Below are 19,545 nucleotides of genomic sequence, written 5' to 3'. Positions count from 1 at the left end.
AATGGAGAATATCACAAATGACAGTTTAAATACTGCTGTTGGCCAACGGACATGTAGTAGAGGAACACAGTCAGAATGCAAGTGAATATCTAATTTCCTTATTATGGAAGGTCACATTGTCACATTTGCACATTAGTCTAAGTGTGACTAGATAATGCTGCTTGATTCACAGCCCTGCAGCGGGGGATTAAGCAATGTAAGTGAAACACCTATGGAAGAAGGAAAAGACATTTTTCATACTCTAAATACTGTTTCGCCATTAGCATAGCATCTTAATGTGGCTGTTAAGATGATGTGTTTTCCCTATGATTATTATATTATTCTATCAAATATTTTCATTAATTACTCTAAAAACATGTGATAACATGTGAATACATTTGAAAAATATCTTAAATCTAGAGTCTGTCTCTACATTCCCCGTGAAGCATCAAAAAGATAGACATGTTAAACTAAAAGGATGCAAATCACATCACTGGCAACTTTGTGTTTGCAATACTGTTTATCAAGAACGTTATATGAAGTATAGAATTCAGTGTCCATCAAACTTCACTAGTGCTTTAATGGACACTCTTGAAATTAAAAAGTTTGTCAAGTCTTCAACACATCTGGCTGAATTCATGAACCCTGTGTTAAATTATTGTTAGTAAATGTTCAGATTCTCACTGTTGTGTCACATCCAGAATAAATACTCAGTGCAAACAAATAGTCTTGCCATAAGAAAAAAAATACAAGGCATTGTCAGTACCACAAAACAATCTTCCAGCTTCAGCAGTGCTGGTATGTCATCATGAAGTCAGTCCAATGTGTGTTCACACAGGGCACAACATATTACCTGTGGGACTTAAGATAATCATTGATTTCAGAGATCATCTGTGTTCTCAATCCTGCGCTAATCTGACCTATCTGTATTGTTTACATTTACTACCATATTTCCCAGAACACAGATATATCCTGTATTCACTTTCCATTTGGGGTTTTGGGTTTTTTTTTTTGGCATGGATCCCACATTTTCCGCACTTTTCCTCCTCTTCTGTGTCAAGAATTTTGGAGGTTTCAGAGAAAATTACTAATGACAACTCTGATTGGCTTCGGTGTGCAAATTCAGGAGGTTAATCTAGCTGCTTAGTGTTGAGACCCATTCAGAGAAGGAGCATGATCAAATCCATCAAAAGAGGAATCTTGGAAGTTAATGAGATCAATGACATGCATGGTAGCATTTGGTAAGGAACCTTTTATCTTTGAAGAGGCTCAATACAAACTTCAGAGTACTACTTTATTGTATATTCTGTGAAATTTGACCAGGAGATGTGAGTGAATATCCTGCTCAACTGTGCAGATGAATTTCTAAATCACATGAAGTCTGTATGTAATTGCAGTCCTATGTGTGGCCTGTATGTCACAGAGCATCAGGCATAAAGTTTGATTTGGTTGATTGTTCGTAATGCAAAGCTTAGACATGCAGGGACTACATCTAGATATTTGTGGAGGCAAGAAAAACAGAAAATATCTCAAATAAATACTTGAATTTAACACTTTTGCCTTTTATTTTGATGATCACAACAAAAATACTGACACAGAAAAAGCTGAAGTAGAGTTCAACAAACTGTTAACTTTTACCAGTGTTATAGCATCTGTCTTGATATAGCTGTTGTTTTTTTTCTTCTCAGTTACAGTACATTTATTCAATAAATTTGTCACTGTTGCCCATGAGCTTTTGTCAACAATAAGGAGAAAAATTTCTGTGCATAATAATTGACAGAGTGATTTTATTATTCATTTGACATTTTGTTGTGACTTCATGTCGAGAGCTGATTTTTCAACTGTAAAGCTGGTGGTTTATTCTGAGTAGAAATGATGAATAAATAAGCAATCTAGGTAATGACTATTCAAAGCTGTATCATTAATGTAGGTCTGGTGTTGGTGGTTGCTGGTTAATGAATTGGTAAATGACTTAATACTGGCTACTTGTTGATGAAGTCATATGTCATGTCCTGTATATAGTAAAGAAAAGGGGTCTCTGTCTATATATTTCATATATATGTTTTAAAGAAATGGCACTTATCATCAGGATAACCCAGCAGAAATCCAGAACAAATCATTTATATTATTATATTTTGCTGTCTGAGTTGTCTATTCTTTTATATTAAGCTTGTCAATTTACTACATAGTTCAATGGACTTTGAACATTTTGTTGACGATACCCTCATTTATATTTTGTCTCTATGTCTCTAGAGGTAGCCATTTTAAAAGCAGCACTGTTTCTGTATGGCACATTTAATCCCACTTGAAGTCTTGTCCCACAGTTTCATAGAACTTGACATTAAATGGCCTATAAAACTCTTGCAGCTGCTCTATGACTTCCTGGTCGATCTGCACGTGAGTCCTACCCTTGGATTTGCCGAGGCAGCGTGGCTGGCTGCTGCTCTCTGGCTTTTTCAGACAGGGGAAGCCTTTGGTTCGATTAAAGTAGAAGTGCTTGTCTGTGATTATCCGTTTCAGTCCTAAGAAGTCCTGAACACGGCCCATCTCCCCCGCCGGATCAGTGATCAGCCGCTCCCCACTCACAAAGTGCATCTGCGACAGCCGAAAGTACTGCAGCCAGTTCTCCAGGTGCAGTATGTACATCCCGATCCGAATGGCATTCCAGGAGGTGTCGACGAGACCTAAGCTTCTGTTCTTAAAGGCCAGATCTTCAAATGTGGGGATGTCTGGCTTCTTGGAAAGAGTCTGTGTGTAGTCAGAGATGGCTCTTGTGACTGGGTTGCGCACCACAACGATCAGCTTGGTCTCATGGGACATGCTGGAGATACGTCTTCGGTGCCTCTCTGGTGACAAAGTAGCTGGGAGTCTTCTCTAATGTGATCTGGCTGTCTAGTGTCCGTGGCATTAGTCCCCTTGGGAGAGAAACAAAAGAATAAAACACAGATGGATGAGTCAGCAAGAGCTGTTATTTTCCTGTCCTGGAACATTTCCACATGCCTTTTCTGTTTCATGGATGGTAGTGGTGATAGAAATGTAGAAGTGAGATGGAAATTTTAGTTTCTGAATGCAAAAATTAAAGCCTACTTGTACCACAAATACCCAAAAGTTTAGGAAACTCTGACTCAGATTTGTGACTTTAGTAAAAGTACAATTACTTCAATGCAGTTTTATGATATTTCAAAAACCTAAGAAGTCAAACTGTAGGTGTGCAGTATTATATTAAATAATAGTAGACACAGCCCTGATAAACACAATGTGAATATATTGGTTAGAGATTCATTGGTGACTGGACAGCTTGTACAACAAAAACATGCATCATAATTATCATCATCATGCTGCCACCATAATGGCTTTGCAAACTACAGGCAAATGTTTCCATTTGTCATATTTGTCATGCGAGTTTTCCTTCCCAGTGTAATATGTCATTTGGCTTTGGCACGTTGGTTCAATAAAAGTTGATTAATAGGCATCTGGTGTTGGCTGTTGAGACAGCAAATGTCTTGGCCACAATTCTTAGATCATACATACTGTTTCCTGTTTCCTTCTTAAATAGAAAAGTGAACTGTGCTGTAGCATCTGCACAATAATGCTGCAGTTTGGGAAGAATAATTCCAAAATGGTACCATTAAAACTCTTTTACTTTTATGATCATAGAAGACATAGGGCTCGAATTTCTCTGTTACACAGCATGTGCACCAGTTTCTAGATTTCAGGTATGTTACCACACAGCTTTGATGATTAAATACCACACTTTCTTTATTATTACTGCGGGAAGGCTTCGATTAAAACCTAACCTTTCTCAGAGCTTTCTCTCTCAAGGTAGGGGTAGCCATAGGTTACCTCTAAAGTCTCGGAAATATCGATCCATTTAGCTTTATTTATGAATCCTGAGTTGTTGGCTTGGGTGCCTCAGGGCCACTAGGCAACTATTAATCTTTTATGAGAACAGCACCTTTTCAAGCAAACAGCTTTGCTACACACTAAAAAACGAACAAACAAACAAAAAAAAAAAACTTGCAGCCATCTTCCAGGAGGTGCAGAATCTAAACAGATCTTTGGTTGTGTGCTGAGGAGAAAACTGTCTTCGTTATCTGCCGTTGTCAATACCACACATTTTCACCATCCTCAGAAATGAAGATTGTGGAGGTGAGAAGACTATCGGGTATGAGCTGGTTCAAAACTGCTCAAAAGTGCAGTGACAATGTGAACACATACAGTGAAAGGTCACAGGTGGTTCTGCTTAAAATAGTACATGCTGTTTACAGCTGACTGGAGTAGACTATACAACAATCTACTATTCTGTAGAAAGCATATTTACACACACACACCAAAGCATGAGGACGTTGGGAATAAGGTGTTTATTTAAAAAAAACATGTTAAATTAAGGGGAGATTTCACGCTGAAATGTTTCTCTCACATTGATTGTTTTTTGTTTAGATACGTAATACAATATTGCAAGTGAGCCTGTCCATCAGAGGAAGCTGCAACATGTGCTAACTTACCTTGGGTTATTGATTTTTACAGTTGTTATGTTTGTTTACTCCCAGTGAGTCTGAGCACCGGATAAATTCCATGACTGTTACTCTGAAGCTGTACAACACTGAAGGGACTGATACAGACAAGATGGAAAAAAGAGGTGTAAAAACTCTGACTGGTGCATCTGAAGTTGGGAAGCCAGTGGCACCCTTGGGATCAATTATAATGAAAGTGTGAAAGACGGGTTAATAATGTTATAACATTAAAGTGTTATTTCTCTGCTGCTCTGCCATATTTCTGTCCAGTTTCCTTCTGTCCTGCTACTGTTGTACAGTCAGTCTCAGTTAAGCCCTCATTTACACTGTGTATTATTAACATGTGATCTGAATATCTCACCTGGTTAAGGTAAAAACATATATTTTTGCAAGTTGTTACTATACGCAGAGCACATCAGAGCTGGATCACACCTGAAGTCGGTCTGACTCACACTGGGATTAGATCTCAGCCAGGTGCAATCTGTACAAAATTCTTAAGAAGTGCTGCATGTTAAAAATATGTAATAACTAGTGCAGATACCAAACCACTCCCCTGGAAATAATTCTGGGTTGTGAAGTGACTTTGGTGTCATGACCACACAGGGTATTACAACTTGCAACAAGTGATACTAGCCCAAGAAATGTTTTTCCCATATGCAATCACTGGAAAAGGAGTAACTATCAAATACATTTTTGTCAGTGTCAGGAGTGCAGGGAGTCAACAACCTGCAAAGGTTTTTAGGAAGTGACTTTTATGGGGATGAATGGATTCCCACATCTGAACTCATCAGCTCATCCTTAATACATCTATAGCACATACAACGGGATTGCTTGGATTGTCACAATGTGCAAGACTGACAGGGGTGGCAAAACTCGCACCAGAGCTAGAAAGCATCTATACTGGAACTACACCATCTTACAGTATAAGTAATGTTAGCTAAGTTAGCAGTGTGAATGACAAATAGCCTACAGATGCCTTTGTCCTCCAAGTAAATAACAAAAAAGGATTCTAAATTTTTCAAAAATGTGTTGTTATAGACACTTTGAAGGATTTTCTGATGTGATTTTCCTATCAGCAGGATGACATCATTCCTCTGTGCCTTCCAAAACTAACAGATCACTGATGAAAAGTGAATCCATCTTATGATGTGACAAAGTTGTGATTAATGTTTGGTTAGGTTAAGGGACAAAAACGACTTGATTAGGTTTATGAAAAAGATCTCAGTTTAGCTTAAATTGGCTACTTCATTAAGATCAAGGGACCGTTGTTGTCATGGTTACAACAATAACCACTTTTCACATTTAGATGTTCTGGTACTTTTCTATCTCAGCAAAGTGTTATAAAGTAAAATCCTGCAGTTAGATAAAATAACAGTCACTGATGGATGAATAAATCCTGAAAGACTTTAGTGTCCTCTTTTGAGAGAACTTCTTTTATAAAAGAACCCCAAGCAGAGAACAAGTTGCTACCAATTATGTGATGAATTAATTGTATCCTCAGTATCTGTTCACACAAGATTAGACAAAAACAGAAATATTAGCAGAAGCTTCTGCTGTGCATCGTCTAACTATGACTCTAATCTTGCTCAGTGACTCATTAAATTGATACCCACAGCACCTGTGTCCTCTGAGCTCTGATGTTTCACCTGTAGTCGTCAGTTGTCCATTCAAAGGATTGTTAAACTAGCTGTAACTGCAGGAGGACAAGGTGCAATTCAATGATCAAAGGATGCTAGTCTTTATTTTTATTGAAATCAGGGGTATTTATAAGGGATGCTTTCATGTCAGTGGGGGCAGCCTGAACCAATAAGTTCCAAGTCGCCTGTCTTGGAGTGATGTTAATGAGGAACACTGGGGGATGCCTATAATATCTACAAACATGTTTTTTTTAATCTAGCATTTGTAGTTGGGGCTTGTGTTCATGTTCATTTGTCTGGATATTACAAAAACGGCTCCACATTAATCCTTAGTGGCCGTATGTGCCCTTTTAAGTACCATAACAAAAAGAAAGCAACTGATGAGCAGAGATTTATCATTTTTAATACCTACTTTTCTTTGCTCACCCCAACACATGGCAGCAGCAGCAGCAGCCTCATTTATGTATCTGTTTGTTACCGAGATAGCAGGAATCAGGCCAGAAGGGGAGCATGTGATACCTGAGGCAGGTGTCTCAACCAGCCATCAGAAATTTACTTTTCAGGGATTTTTTTTTTCTCCTATGCCCCCAAGAAACTATCAGCACTGCACACAGCATCTGAAACCAGAAGATAAAATTGTTTTTACTGCAGCAGGTTCTGGTGTGCTTTCACTAAAAGCTGTTCAGTTCTCGCCTGGTAATAATTATTTGCAATTAGAAAATCAACATGATTGTAATTCCAGTGGGTTCCCACCCACACATACACACACCTTGATTAACTGACATTTGAGTGAAGTGCTCTGATTGATTACCACCTTCTCACTCAGAGTCAACATTAAATTCTTTGGGGTAATTTACTGTCTTCCTCACAATTCTTGGTGAAACTTTAAGTCAGTATGCATTACAGGCTTGGCTGTGACATTTTAATCACTCTGGGAAAATGAACTCAGGTGTGGAAGATCTGCTTATAACTGTAAATGAGATCTGTTCCTCTTAAATAAGAGAACATAGTTGAAAGCTGATTTGTTCTGGATGCTTCAGCATTGCATTTGATGCTGCAATAGCACAATTCTAGGTGCAAATTATTTTTTCAAAGACACGTCTGAACAGACATCTGTTGCTTTAATTTCTTTTTATTCTAAATGGTGTGTGTGATATTTGAAAATTACATTTTTAAGTAAACAGAAAGTGCATTAAAGGGACAATTTCTTAAACTATGTAAAGGGAAAAAAACATATTGCAACAATGAGGTAGTTAGGGTCAACAGCAGAAAGCATGCAGTCATTGCCACTCATTAAGGAGCTACATTGTGCTGAAAGGTAGTCTGCATATTGTAGTGACCCTGAAAGAGCCTGCTGGCTATCTCACTGAACGATTTATCTCTGTTGGTGCAGTGGAAGCAGGAGGTCTGGAGTTCACACTTAGTTCGCTCTGGACGCTGCTATATCATTACAGAGGAATAAGCCACAAACACGGATGTCTTTATTTCAAAGAACCAAGGACTTCCCATTAAACCCAGATACACCATTCTGCAGTGTGCATTTCCACTGGGAGATGCTACAGTTTTTACAGCAGCAGCAATTACATTGATATAGCTTGGCAAATCAAGATTAAAGCTCAAGACGATATTTCTTGACACATGCCACTGATAATTAAAAAGTGCAACATTTGAAGCACATGGACCCCAAAGCAAATTATCAGCAATGCAGATAGAACTTAAAATGACTTAATGTAACAATTTCTTTGACTTTTGCAGACAACTTAATTTTCTTAGTTGTGTGGTTATTTCATTACACAAACTTCAAGTTCTCGCGGGGCTCTAAGAGTTCAGTCACTCATATATAGCGTTCAATGTTATAAAAATATGAATGTTCTTCATATTTTGTGTACTCATCTGAGCACTTTCAGCCCTAAAGGGTTCATTGAGCTCAGAGGGGTCTAGAGAAAATCTAATGAAAAAACAAGATGTGCAATCTTTCAGCAGCCTTTTATTTGACTGTGAGTTTAAAGCACCTCTCTCCAGAACAGCTCCTGTGGTTAATTTTTAGTTGGTTAAACAAGTTATCTGTAGTGCAATATGCAGTATTGGCTTGAAGTTTAATGACTATTGTGTGATAATCAATTAACCTACTGTGTAACTTTCTTTTGTGCTACCAATTGTGCTTGAATTAGACAGACATTGATCCAGACACACAAGATAACCTCTTGCCTACTTTGCAGGGGACACCAACAGGGGACTGCAAAAGACTCTGATAATTCTACCACAGCTGCACCGCCGCAGTCAACCTCTGTGTGTTATTAGCTACCACTAGGCTTAGCTGCTTGAAAGCTGATCACAAAATCAATTAATTAATTCTCTTAAAACTAATTTACTGTTTTGGGCTTGACTCAAACAACACAGTCTGGGTGACCAGAGGAAATCACATGGTCCTGTCCAAAACAGTAATTTTTATGGCAACTTTATTTTGGACATATTTTACATGAAAGTGGCAAATTTTGACCTATTATTGGTATTGGAGAAAACTTAAAAAGGAGCAAACAAACATAATATGATTTGTTCAAGGGGCATTAATAGTTATACAAAGAATTTAGGGTGATGACTAGTAGAGATCAAAATGTGTCAAACAGACTTTTCATCTAAAACCATAACCCTGTATAATAGCTGATTATCAATCAAGAGTACAATCAAAACCTCTGTGACAAACTGAACAAAGATTGAACTTGAACAAGTGTTTGGTGCAGGGCTGTTTTATTGCAATACAGACTGCAAACCATAGAGAAGCAGCCCCTGTATGTGATACTGAATCTCTATATATATACTGTATATAGAGACAAAAAAAGCTGCAAATTGCTGCATCACTCCCAGTATGTAAGTTTTCATTCACAGTGTGAAGCTAAGGAGCTGAGGAAATGCAGTGAAACAGCAGACTGTTCCAGACAGTGTGTCTTGTTGAACAACTTAAACTTCTAAAAGAGCAACGCAGGTTCATCAGGGATGCAGACCATCAGAACAAGTAAAGGTCAGCTTTGAATCATCTCCTTGAGAACAATCAATGAACTCAGAATTTATTACTGTCATTTCACTCTGGTTTGAACTTGAAAGAGAATGTTGCATATCGCCAGTTCGGGACGAGTTCTCAGTAAATGTTGTTGCGTAAGTACAAAGATTGTCACGCCACACGCATGTAGCTACACATGCAAAACAACAAACAAACCAGGAGGTCACAAACACCTTTTCACATGTGATCAATCATTACACATATAATCACATATACACTGGCCACTTGTGTTTTTCAGACATCACACATGAAAACAACAGTTTTACATGTTGTGAGGTTAAAAAAGAGCTTATTCTCCATCTAAACTAAGTTACTGTCAACCTGTCATTACACAACCCACACCTACACGTTGAATGCACATCATCTTCCCTATTGCTTTTAATTAATCAAGATATATTGCACAGACAGAGATATTACTAATATAGCAGTTTAATTAGTTGGATTTAACTTTGAAGCCATTAATCACAAAGTGAAGTGTTTCTTCAGCACCAGGGGCAGATAGATTTAAAGAATGGCCCTTACCTCCCAGTGGACAACAAGTGTTTGTCATTACAAAGACTAATAATGAACCCAGCCCATTAAACAACATGCAGGCTCATATGCTGACCAGGGAGAGGCCTGAATCAAAGTATCCATTACATGCTGTGTTTGTCCAGTCTCTGGAGTAATTTAACAACAAAACAGTTACAGAGTAAATTATAAGAAAAAGGCTCCCTAGGCTCTCATTGCCTATGTGTTATCACAGCGAGCAGCATGCAGAGTAATGGTGGTGACAGTCCTTAGTGATACCGAACACAAAAAAGCTTTGGTGTAAAAACAAAAAGTTGCTTTATGGTGACATTTCTGGAAGAAATACTTTTAAAAAATTAATTAGAGGCAATTTAAAGTAAAAAAAAAAAAAAAAAAAAAAAAGAAACAAAGAAAGAAAGAAAAAACTTCAACACACAATCACACTGTAATCAAAATTGTGGCTTTATGTTTATGTATCCTCAGATTTAATGATAGCTACACAAAAACAGGTGCTATCAACAGTGACAACAGCTGTAAAATGTGAAAAAAAAAAAAAAATACTATGCCAATGCCATGTAAAATTGAACTAATTTACTAGAGAATTGTGTTCTAGTTAGGAAAAACTCAGGGTTATTAAATGGGTATCTGAGTTGTGCAATGTCCTGAGATCCTGTCACAGCAACTTCAGGGTAATTGCTTTTTTTCTTTTCTTTTTTTTCCCTTTTTGGAAACATTAGCTGTGTTTTCAATTGGAACTTTCAAGTATTAGATTTTTGTCTTGTTTGAGTTGCAACAAATTCCTTTTTTTGTTCATTTTTATTACATGATTTTTACATGATTTTAATATTTTTTATATATATATATATTTTTTTTTTAAATCTCTTTGTTTGCAAACTTTCTTTCCATACTTTTATAAACTGACTCTGGGAAATTGTGTTTCATACAAACCATTTGTCCTGAAATGTCCTGAAAAGCTAATATCACCTGCCGTCCGAGCCCATTAACAGTTTATTTTACGCAGGTAGGCTGTGCAGAGAAAATGTTCTTATGCTATGTGCTTCTTGTAATGTCTGTGCCACTGCATTTCCTAAAAATGTCATCCTCCCCTTCCCTGATATGACAGCATAGATCCAGTCTCCACTGGAGAGGCTGCTCCATTATTAAAGTATCACTCACTTAGATTACAGCTGTGATGACATCTGATCATTAATCACCAGCAACAGAGGCCTGCCGCCTCGAAAGTCTATTAAGAGTTAACAAAGAGCAGTCCAGACAAATACAGCAATCCTGCGGCCAATTCAGCTGGGTGAGGAACAGAGGTGAATAACAATTCAGCGTCCTGAGAATCAAGCATCTATTTCTCTAATTTAATTGAAGACAAATCGGTCCCAAATCAGTATATCTATCTATCTATCTCTCTCTCTCTCTATATATATATATATATATATAATATATATATAGAGAGAGAGAGATAGATAGATTAGATATATATATATATATATATATATGTCCTATTTAATCGCTGTCATTTCAGGTCTAGTCTCTTGTTTTTCTTGAAATAACAATTATTCATGGTTTGGTCTGCAGAGGGAAATGACTGACACTTGCTCTCCTTGAGCAATAACACTTTGAATTGATCAGAGCTACGAGCTGTCACATTAACATGTGGCATGGGAAGGTATCTGCGGACTCTAAAATAAAGACACTCAGACAGATGGGAGAGCCTCTGAAATCCTAAACTGTTTCTAATTTTATTCTGTTTATTGTGTATTTTTTGGATGAATTTTACAGCAATAAAATCAAGACATTAATTTCTTTTTGCAACACTGTATTATCATCTGTATGGTAGCTAAAATAAAAATGTTTTATAATACTATAATTCACATTAAATGACCTTCATTATAATAACATTGTGACACTATGAATGATAGCCTTAATCAGTAATTGAGCAGATTATGTCCTGCCCCTGCACACAATAAGTCATTCCGTCCTTCAGTTTCTCACCTCGTTGCATGGTTTTACAGTTGCATCTCAACTGACATAAATAGAGATTTCTTGAATTTTCATCAACACTGGAGCTCATACAAGTTCTTTCTAGGTTTACAGTACAGCCTGTAGCAATGTGACAGTCAAGGATATTTATAAATGGAAAGTGGACGGTCCACACAGTTTCACTCTTTACTTAGATGGTTAGAAAGTACAAAAGGAGAAAGAACAGGGGAGATGCAGGAGGAAAAGCTCAGACAGGACTTGATCCCTGGTCAGTAGGGATGCACTGGGTTTGCCTAGAGGGCAAAGCTAGCAAGCTGACAATGTTTAAATGTGAGATGAGGATTGCTGACTTTTAAAGACGCATCAAGTGACAAACTAGATAGTCATTAGTCATGTATTGCTTTGACCTACAGCAATTTATTTGACCACGCAAAAGTACAATATCACACTAATGACTTCATCAACAAATGGATTCTCTACTGCAAGATCAGAGATTTTGGCAGAAAACAATTATGCTGTCTGTGAACATTTTACTGACATGTTCAATGCATTAACAAATTTGCAACTTGACAAATATATAAATGAACAACATATCCTCATTTCATTAATGAAAAAAATAATCTGGTTGTGATTATGTTTCCTTCAAAATGCACTGGCTGTTTCAGACTAGTTGTATAATAGTTTCTAGGACACAGGGTTGGTCAGACGGATGACTGAAAACATGACTGAAATGCTTCTGTATAGACACAGCATAAAATTCTACAGCCTGCTAGCAGCTCTGCAAGACTGTATTGAGGCATATTGGTACTCTTAGCTAAATGCTAGCATCAGTATGCTAAAATGACAATGCTAACATATTGATGTTATGTATGTATATTAAAAATATGTATTACATTTTTAATAATATATAAGTCGGGACCAAAGCGGCTATCTGACCAATAGACTGACAAATCAGTGGCTGATTAGCCAGTGGTGCCAGTTGCAAAAGCTATATATTATCACACCAACAATGTTACCTAATTGAAGTGGCACTATTCATTGTTTTACTGCAATTACTAACCATGTGACTGGTCCATAATGTATGCATAATTACATTAGTTACTGAATTTATTCTATTATATGAATAAAAGCACCATCTCGCTCACATTTCAGATCGGTCTCATTGGGGAAACATCTTGGAAAGAGTTGTTTTGTAATTAATGTTAACCACTACATATCTCTGAGCTGCACTGGAATGAAGACAGCTCATTAATAATGCAGAGTTACGCCTGACTATCCCTCGCTGTATAATGCACAGTTTTCTGTGTTAAATGAGAACCATCTAACTTTCTGTCCTCATCAACCTTTCTGATGATACTGTTCCAGAGCTCCCTGCCTCCCCGAGCCAATTAATGTGGACCTGGAGAATATTCGTAGCAGCAGCCTCTCATACAATTTCAACACTTCTCAGGGAATCTACTGGAAGTGCCTCTGACTCCTGTGAAATCAATAGAGCTGAGATGCCCTTTTAAGTCTTGATGGTGTATAGCAACATGTTTTTGTTTGATCTTTATGATTCTGTGGAGAATGGAAAATGTGGTGCGAAAAGTGCATAGAAATTGGCGGCAGTGAAATGTCTGTTTTATCAGGTCTTGTATGGTTATGCGAGTACTCGTGCACAAAATAAATGAGGCCACGTGTGTTCTGTTCAGGAGGCACAGTAATGAACACTGCACCATTTTTCTTCTGAGCCTAAATGATCTGTCACACGCTTAATGTAACAAGACAGACACTGCAACTGAACCGAACAACTGGCCAACTGAACAACTGGCCACTTCACTGAAACTGACGAGAGTTAATTTGGTGTCATGTATGTTTCTGTCTGTTCAACAGATAGTAGCTACTGAAAATTAGTTCAAATATGAATAAGGTGTTTTGAAATGTATTATGATGGAATTTTTTATCCTTCAGAGAATATGTTGATTTTTTTAACAGTTTAACATTTTGTCACTTAATTGGTTTGTCCACATTATCTTGTGATGACACCAGAGCCACTTGCATTTGCTAATGAAGACTGTGAGATGTGGTTGATGGCTCAGAAAACCTTGTGTTAAGAGTATTTTGTCATACATACTTATGCCAAGGTCAATAATGAACTTCTGCGCTCAAATGAATTAGTCCATCAACAGAAAATTAATGGATAACCATTTTAATCCTATGAGGCTGCAATACTGATTAAAATTACTTTGTCAAACTACTGTTCTCAAGGTCAAGAATGACCTTTACTCTCAATCTTTGCTCTTTTTAGATCATTACATTAGTATGTTAGCAGTTAACAGCCAGACAGATTCATGTGAGATGCTAACAAGAAGCACATTAGCATTCTATGGGAGAACTGATATCAGATTATGACTTAAAAGGTGCTATGTAAGTTTTTGATATTGCCACATCGACAACATTAGCATTAACAGGTGTTAACAGTCTAGAGGAAAAGTTGCAAGTTCAGCATTGAACTTCATTCCTTTACTCGCCTAGAGCAGTCTCCAGCAGTGGAAAGCAGCAGCAGTGTTAACTCTTGTTTTACTTGTATTTCTATCACTTCTTTTATTCTACTGACATTAGCATGCTAATCAGTTAGCCCGTCTCACCACTTTGTGATGGTGAGTTCCCTCAGTCCAACATGAGAGAGTAAAGTTTTACACATTTAATGTAATGAAATTGAAAAGTTTGAGCAGTTGGAGGTACTACATGAAAAGTCAGGGGATCAGCAAAGGCATTAGGATTCATCCTCTGAGGGCCATGAATGTCTGACCAAATATAATGGCAACCCAAGCAAAAGTTAAGTCGAGACATTCACTTTAAACTTATGGAGAGCCAATCACTAGTATGGCCAACAATATTACCATTTTTATTATTGTTTATTCTGCAAATGATTTCCAGGTTTCTATTGTATTGTACAGCTCTTGAAATGCATCTCCTCTTTATTTTATTAGGTATAGTTGTAATCTGGCTCCTTTTTTGATTATTTGTTGCAACCTGTTGACTGAGCACAAAGATGTTTTGGATTATTTGTTTATTGCTTAGTAACGCTCACTACAAAAATAACTTTTAAAAGATTACTCAAAATAATAAATATAATTGTAATTTGAAACCCATTAATAGACAGGCAGATAAACAGATATATAAACTGACTACTGAATACAACTCATATCAGCTCGTTGCAGCAAAGCACAGAAACACATAGAATATACAAACACATTATGTTACTTGCTATAGAGACAAATGTGACAGTTAATCAAAATGGAAAGATACTTTATGTGACGTGCAGCCAACAACCCAAACACTGTGACAGATAATCACTGAGGGCCAGCCTAACACAATGAACATCAGTCAGTCTCTCGTCAAGCCAAATAACAGTTGCTACAGCCTGAATTAATTCTGTCTTTGTGTCCAAGGTGTTCCTTAAGTATTTATCTTGAATATATGAACTGTCAGCTTGTGACAAGTGTGCAATATCCCAGTGCTGTAATTTTCCACAAGTGGCATCAAATCAGTGAGGGACCTCGATTTATCTTTGCTGAAATCTAGAGTGACAGAGAGAACAAAATCGAACCTCTGTAAAGCCCCAAACCTCTAGTCTAATGGTTTGCTTACTGATGAAGTAAACTGTAGCTGCTGTATCACTAAGCTGCATTTATGATGGTAGATTTATGTGATTGCAGGTTGCTGCTGTTGTGAGTGGCCTGGCCTGGTTGGGGTCAGGATGTTATCTGATGTGTTGGCATTTCTGCATGCTCAGTCTGCTGTGCTCAGTTGTAGTTGAGATGTTTAACTAGTGGGTATTTGGTTACCTCCTGTAAATGTGTTGTGCTGATGCTTGTTTGTGAAAAAAAAGACATACTGTATGAATACACCATGTACAACTGACTCCTTTACACTGTGTCTACACTCTGCCTTTTGTATGCATGTGTTTCCCGTAAATTAATCAACGCTTTCACCACTGGAAAGGAACATCCTCTGAGCCCATATTAAATGTCTCCATGCGCTGAGGTATTTGCTGAGGTATTTAACAGGCTCTTCAGCCCATTCTGTTAATTGTTACCAGCACCTTTGTTTGTCAACCTGTTGTTTCTAAATCAATGTAATTTGTCAAATACACTCAACAATAAAGACTAACTGTCTATAAATTAGCCCCTTAAGAAGTTTTACTTCTACTGTTTGGAAACAAAAGGCTCCCTCCTGTGCATGCAAAAAAAAAAAAATCACGGTGTAGTCTTAATAACCAATATGGAAAATGAAGATTAATATCAGAAACTGCAATTAAAAAGAGACCTTAATAAACATGCAAATTATTGTACAACTGTTTGCTTTTTAACTTCCAACCAGGGAGCTCTGGAGTGTTTTGTGTCTTACATTAATGCATTCTTATGACATTATAATCTCTGGTTCATTAGTTTGAAGATGAAAGGTAGTGATTCTCTTTTCAGGAGTATGGAACTGCTTTTGAGATAACTCCATTGTACAGCCACTCTCTGTCTGTATTTATATACGTGTTGTCTCGCATCTGCATGAGTACACTTTGACATTGTTTCATTCTGGCACTATCTACAACGGATTTTTTTTTCATTTTGTAAATATATTTTCACTGTGAAATGAACTGTCTGACAGTTACAGCTTAAATGTGTAAGTCCAAATTTTAAAAGAACAAGCTTGTCCAATGTTTTTTTGTACTTTAGGGCTGATTGTATCTTTTCAGCTCTACAGAACTTTCACTTCAGGAAACTGTTGTCTGAAATGAGGCCCTAGAAACAAGTAGAATCAAAATGGCACAGTAATCTTAGTAAAAGCCCGATGATGAGTGTGTGCCATGACATACTGTAGTTTGGCTCTCAATGCAGAGATGTGGTGTGTCATTGCCTCGCGTCAAGTATAGAAAATATAGCTGGGATTATTATAAGTGCACAGAATATGAATCAAGCTATAAAGCAAGAATCAGATGGAGAGCGAGCCTACCATTATGCCAACTATGTACTACAATTTAAGACAGTTCAGTCTCTACATACACTGTGTCTCTGATGCTAAAAAATGTTGGCCATGTGTAGAATTTTAGGTGAGAATGTACATCCCATAATTAAAAGCACTAATAGCTACTGAGGAATGTGCAAAATCAGGCTGCTAAAAGCCAAAGTAAATTAAAAACACCTCACTGTGTGCATGTCTAATGAAACCCGAGCAAACTATCAGCTGGGACATGATGGGCAGATACTCATATACATGATAATTTGCTGCTGCTTCTGCTGTTTGTTCCTGCAGTGCTGCCTGAGAATAGACCTCATTGCTTGTTCTGTCTTCTTGGAAGCATTGCTCTGTGGTCTGTTTCTGCCACACTGGTGGAATTGTGGGTAGCCTATGTGAGCGGAAAGCTGTGGGCAGCTCCAACAGTCAGACGCAATGTAACAAAATATCATCAAACCTTTTTGAAGGACATTTGCAGACTTCAGTGCGACATTTTGGGGTAGTGCATGCTCTGTTTGGCAGAGATGTTTAAGGTTTTTGTTGAGACAAACCTTGAACTGTCTGCTTCATGACTCATTTTATTTATTCAAATTTCAGTTTTATAGGTGCTCAACAGGTTAGAAATGGAAAATATGTACCATAAAGGTGCCTGGATTCAAAGGTGTGTAGATTCAACAGGGGGCATTCCAGATTGAAATCTAGTCAAGAAGTCACACAGTGAGACAGAGGTAGGTGGGAGAGAAGCTTGTGTGGCTTGTTGCACCCTGTGAGCTCCTTTGCCTTAGCCAACCAACGCAGTAACATTTTGCACCCAGATGTAGCCTGTTTGAAGGCAGCTGGTAACCTGGGGGGCTGCCTGTGTCATCTGTGCTGTTGGCTGCGATTGTGTGAACAGTTCCTATGTCAGGCTCATGGAGCTGTCTGTTCAGCACCGCGGAGCTCAGCTGACAGCTAACATTTGCGGCACAGTGGAAAAACAACATCATACAGGCTCAGAAGTGGAATCAAACTTGTGATCTTAGTGGTGACAAGGTGTGTGTGGGCATATGTGCAGTTTGTTGTAGCCTCCCAGAAGACATGGTATCTTTGTGTATGTAACCATCAAGCCCTTAAAATGATTTGTTGCTAATTGAGTTGTATTAAAAACATGTATGTGACTGAGAAGTGTGTCAGACTGTGACCTTAATTGCTTTCATGCAGGAAACAAGTTAAATGAACACATGGACATTTAAGTGTCTACATCAGGACCTCACAGAATTCAAGAGTCCTCTGGCAGAGCAGAGTGGGGACTGTACTGCACTGGGTGGCAGAAATGAACCCAGTGCAGGATATATAGAAATATAACAGTGCAAATGCATCTGTATGAGATTTTTTTTAAACAAATGACTACTTCAACGTTTGTTTCCCTTTTCCCTCACCTGTACCAGTCCAGCCCTCTGTCGTAGTTCCTGTCGAAAAAGTGCGGCTCTGTTCCGAGTGCGCGCACATCTGGATGTATCCGGATGAACTCCAGCACCGCCCTAGTGCCTCCTTTCTTTACCCCGACTATTAATGCGTTTGGCAGCTTCTTATTCCCATATTTCTGCGCCACGCTCATGTTTCTCAACTTCACGTCAGCCCAGTGACTCCCAGACGAGGCAGGGGCTTTACTTTGGTCGCGGGGACCACCCGATCCTCGTTGGGCAGCAGTCTCATCCAGAGCGGACCTGACTTCCAGCGACGCGCAATTGTCTACATTTCCAAGAAGTTTCTTCCCTCCCGCGTTCTTGCTCGGCGGGCACCTCTTCCCCTCATAACCCTGGTTTGTCATGATTGTGCTGCGACAAAAAATGATACTATAGCATAAATAGGTGCAAGACAGTGACACAGTGAATATGAAGGCGAATCTCGCGCTGAATCTGTTCGCAGATGAAAGGAACCTATGTGCCATGTCTCCATGGGTTCAAAGTGCTGCATGATTTTCCATCGAAGTCCTCCTCCTCCTCCCTTGGTCTGCGGTCGGAGTCTGGCAATAATATAGGTTCCAAAGTCAGACAGACTGGCATGTGAGGATAGGGGTGGCTTCTTGGAGGAATCAACTGCGCGTAACTCGCATTATTTCTTTTCATAGGCTGCTGGACTGTGCGAAAAAACTTGGAGCAGAATAAGATTACACAGAGGAAAATGGGGCAGCCCTCCTTTAAACAAGTTGTTCCTAAGTTGTTTGAAGTGAGTCATCGGGCTCAATTACCGGTGCCACAGCCTTAAAACGAATCCCACAGGAATTTGACGCCCATCTTTATCCCTCTCCCCCCTCCTCGTTGTGTGTCGATTGTGAGAGAGAGAGAGAGAGAGAGGGGAAAAAGTCCAACGCGTCCTCAGTGTCCCTAAAAAACTCTCACCAGCGCGATTGTTGTACTCGCCTCCGAAGGGATTTCGATGCACAGCCCACCTTTCCCTTTCATAATGAAGTTGTGAAGATATATGCACTTAGGCTACGGGCTATAAATATTTAATCAACCCTCTGACGTCACGCATATGATCATAATTCAATATGCATTTTATCTTTTAAAAGGACCATCCCAAATATTTTTAAGGAACATCATCGTATGTGGAGATGTAAGGGTGCAACATTTCAGAATCCTTTCTGCTTGAACTCCATCATTTCAGGATGTCAGGGCTTCAGTGTGTTTTAACGGAACCTTATGACACTGTTTTGGAATATTCAGTGTATTTATAACATGTTTAGTTTCAGACAAAATACACTAAAGCATCCGAGTTTTGAAAGCAGGCATCAACAGTTTTGTAATTAATTTTCAGCTGTGTGCAAAATGCGTGCTTTTCACTTGAAAGAGAATGATGCATCAAGGCTGAGCATTAT

At 38.4% G+C, this 19,545-nt stretch overlaps 1 protein-coding gene across 1 annotated transcript; it reads right to left on the bottom strand.

The window, feature by feature from the left end:
* Window positions 1-1,520: 1,520 nt before the first annotated feature.
* On the bottom strand, window positions 1,521-19,117 carry hs3st2 (heparan sulfate (glucosamine) 3-O-sulfotransferase 2). Its single transcript, XM_018705107.2, is given in 3 exon segments — window positions 1,521-2,811; window positions 2,813-2,894; window positions 18,104-19,117. Coding segments are annotated over 3 exon segments (1,131 nt in total). The 5' UTR covers window positions 18,616-19,117; the 3' UTR covers window positions 1,521-2,274.
* Between the last annotated feature and the right edge of the window lie 428 nt (window positions 19,118-19,545).

This window comes from Lates calcarifer, linkage group LG11 (assembly GCF_001640805.2).
Source record: "Lates calcarifer isolate ASB-BC8 linkage group LG11, TLL_Latcal_v3, whole genome shotgun sequence".
Taxonomy (NCBI): Eukaryota; Metazoa; Chordata; class Actinopteri; family Centropomidae; genus Lates; species Lates calcarifer.
The sequence above is the reverse complement of the archived record's forward strand: the minus strand, read 5'-3'. Positions and strand labels throughout refer to the sequence as shown.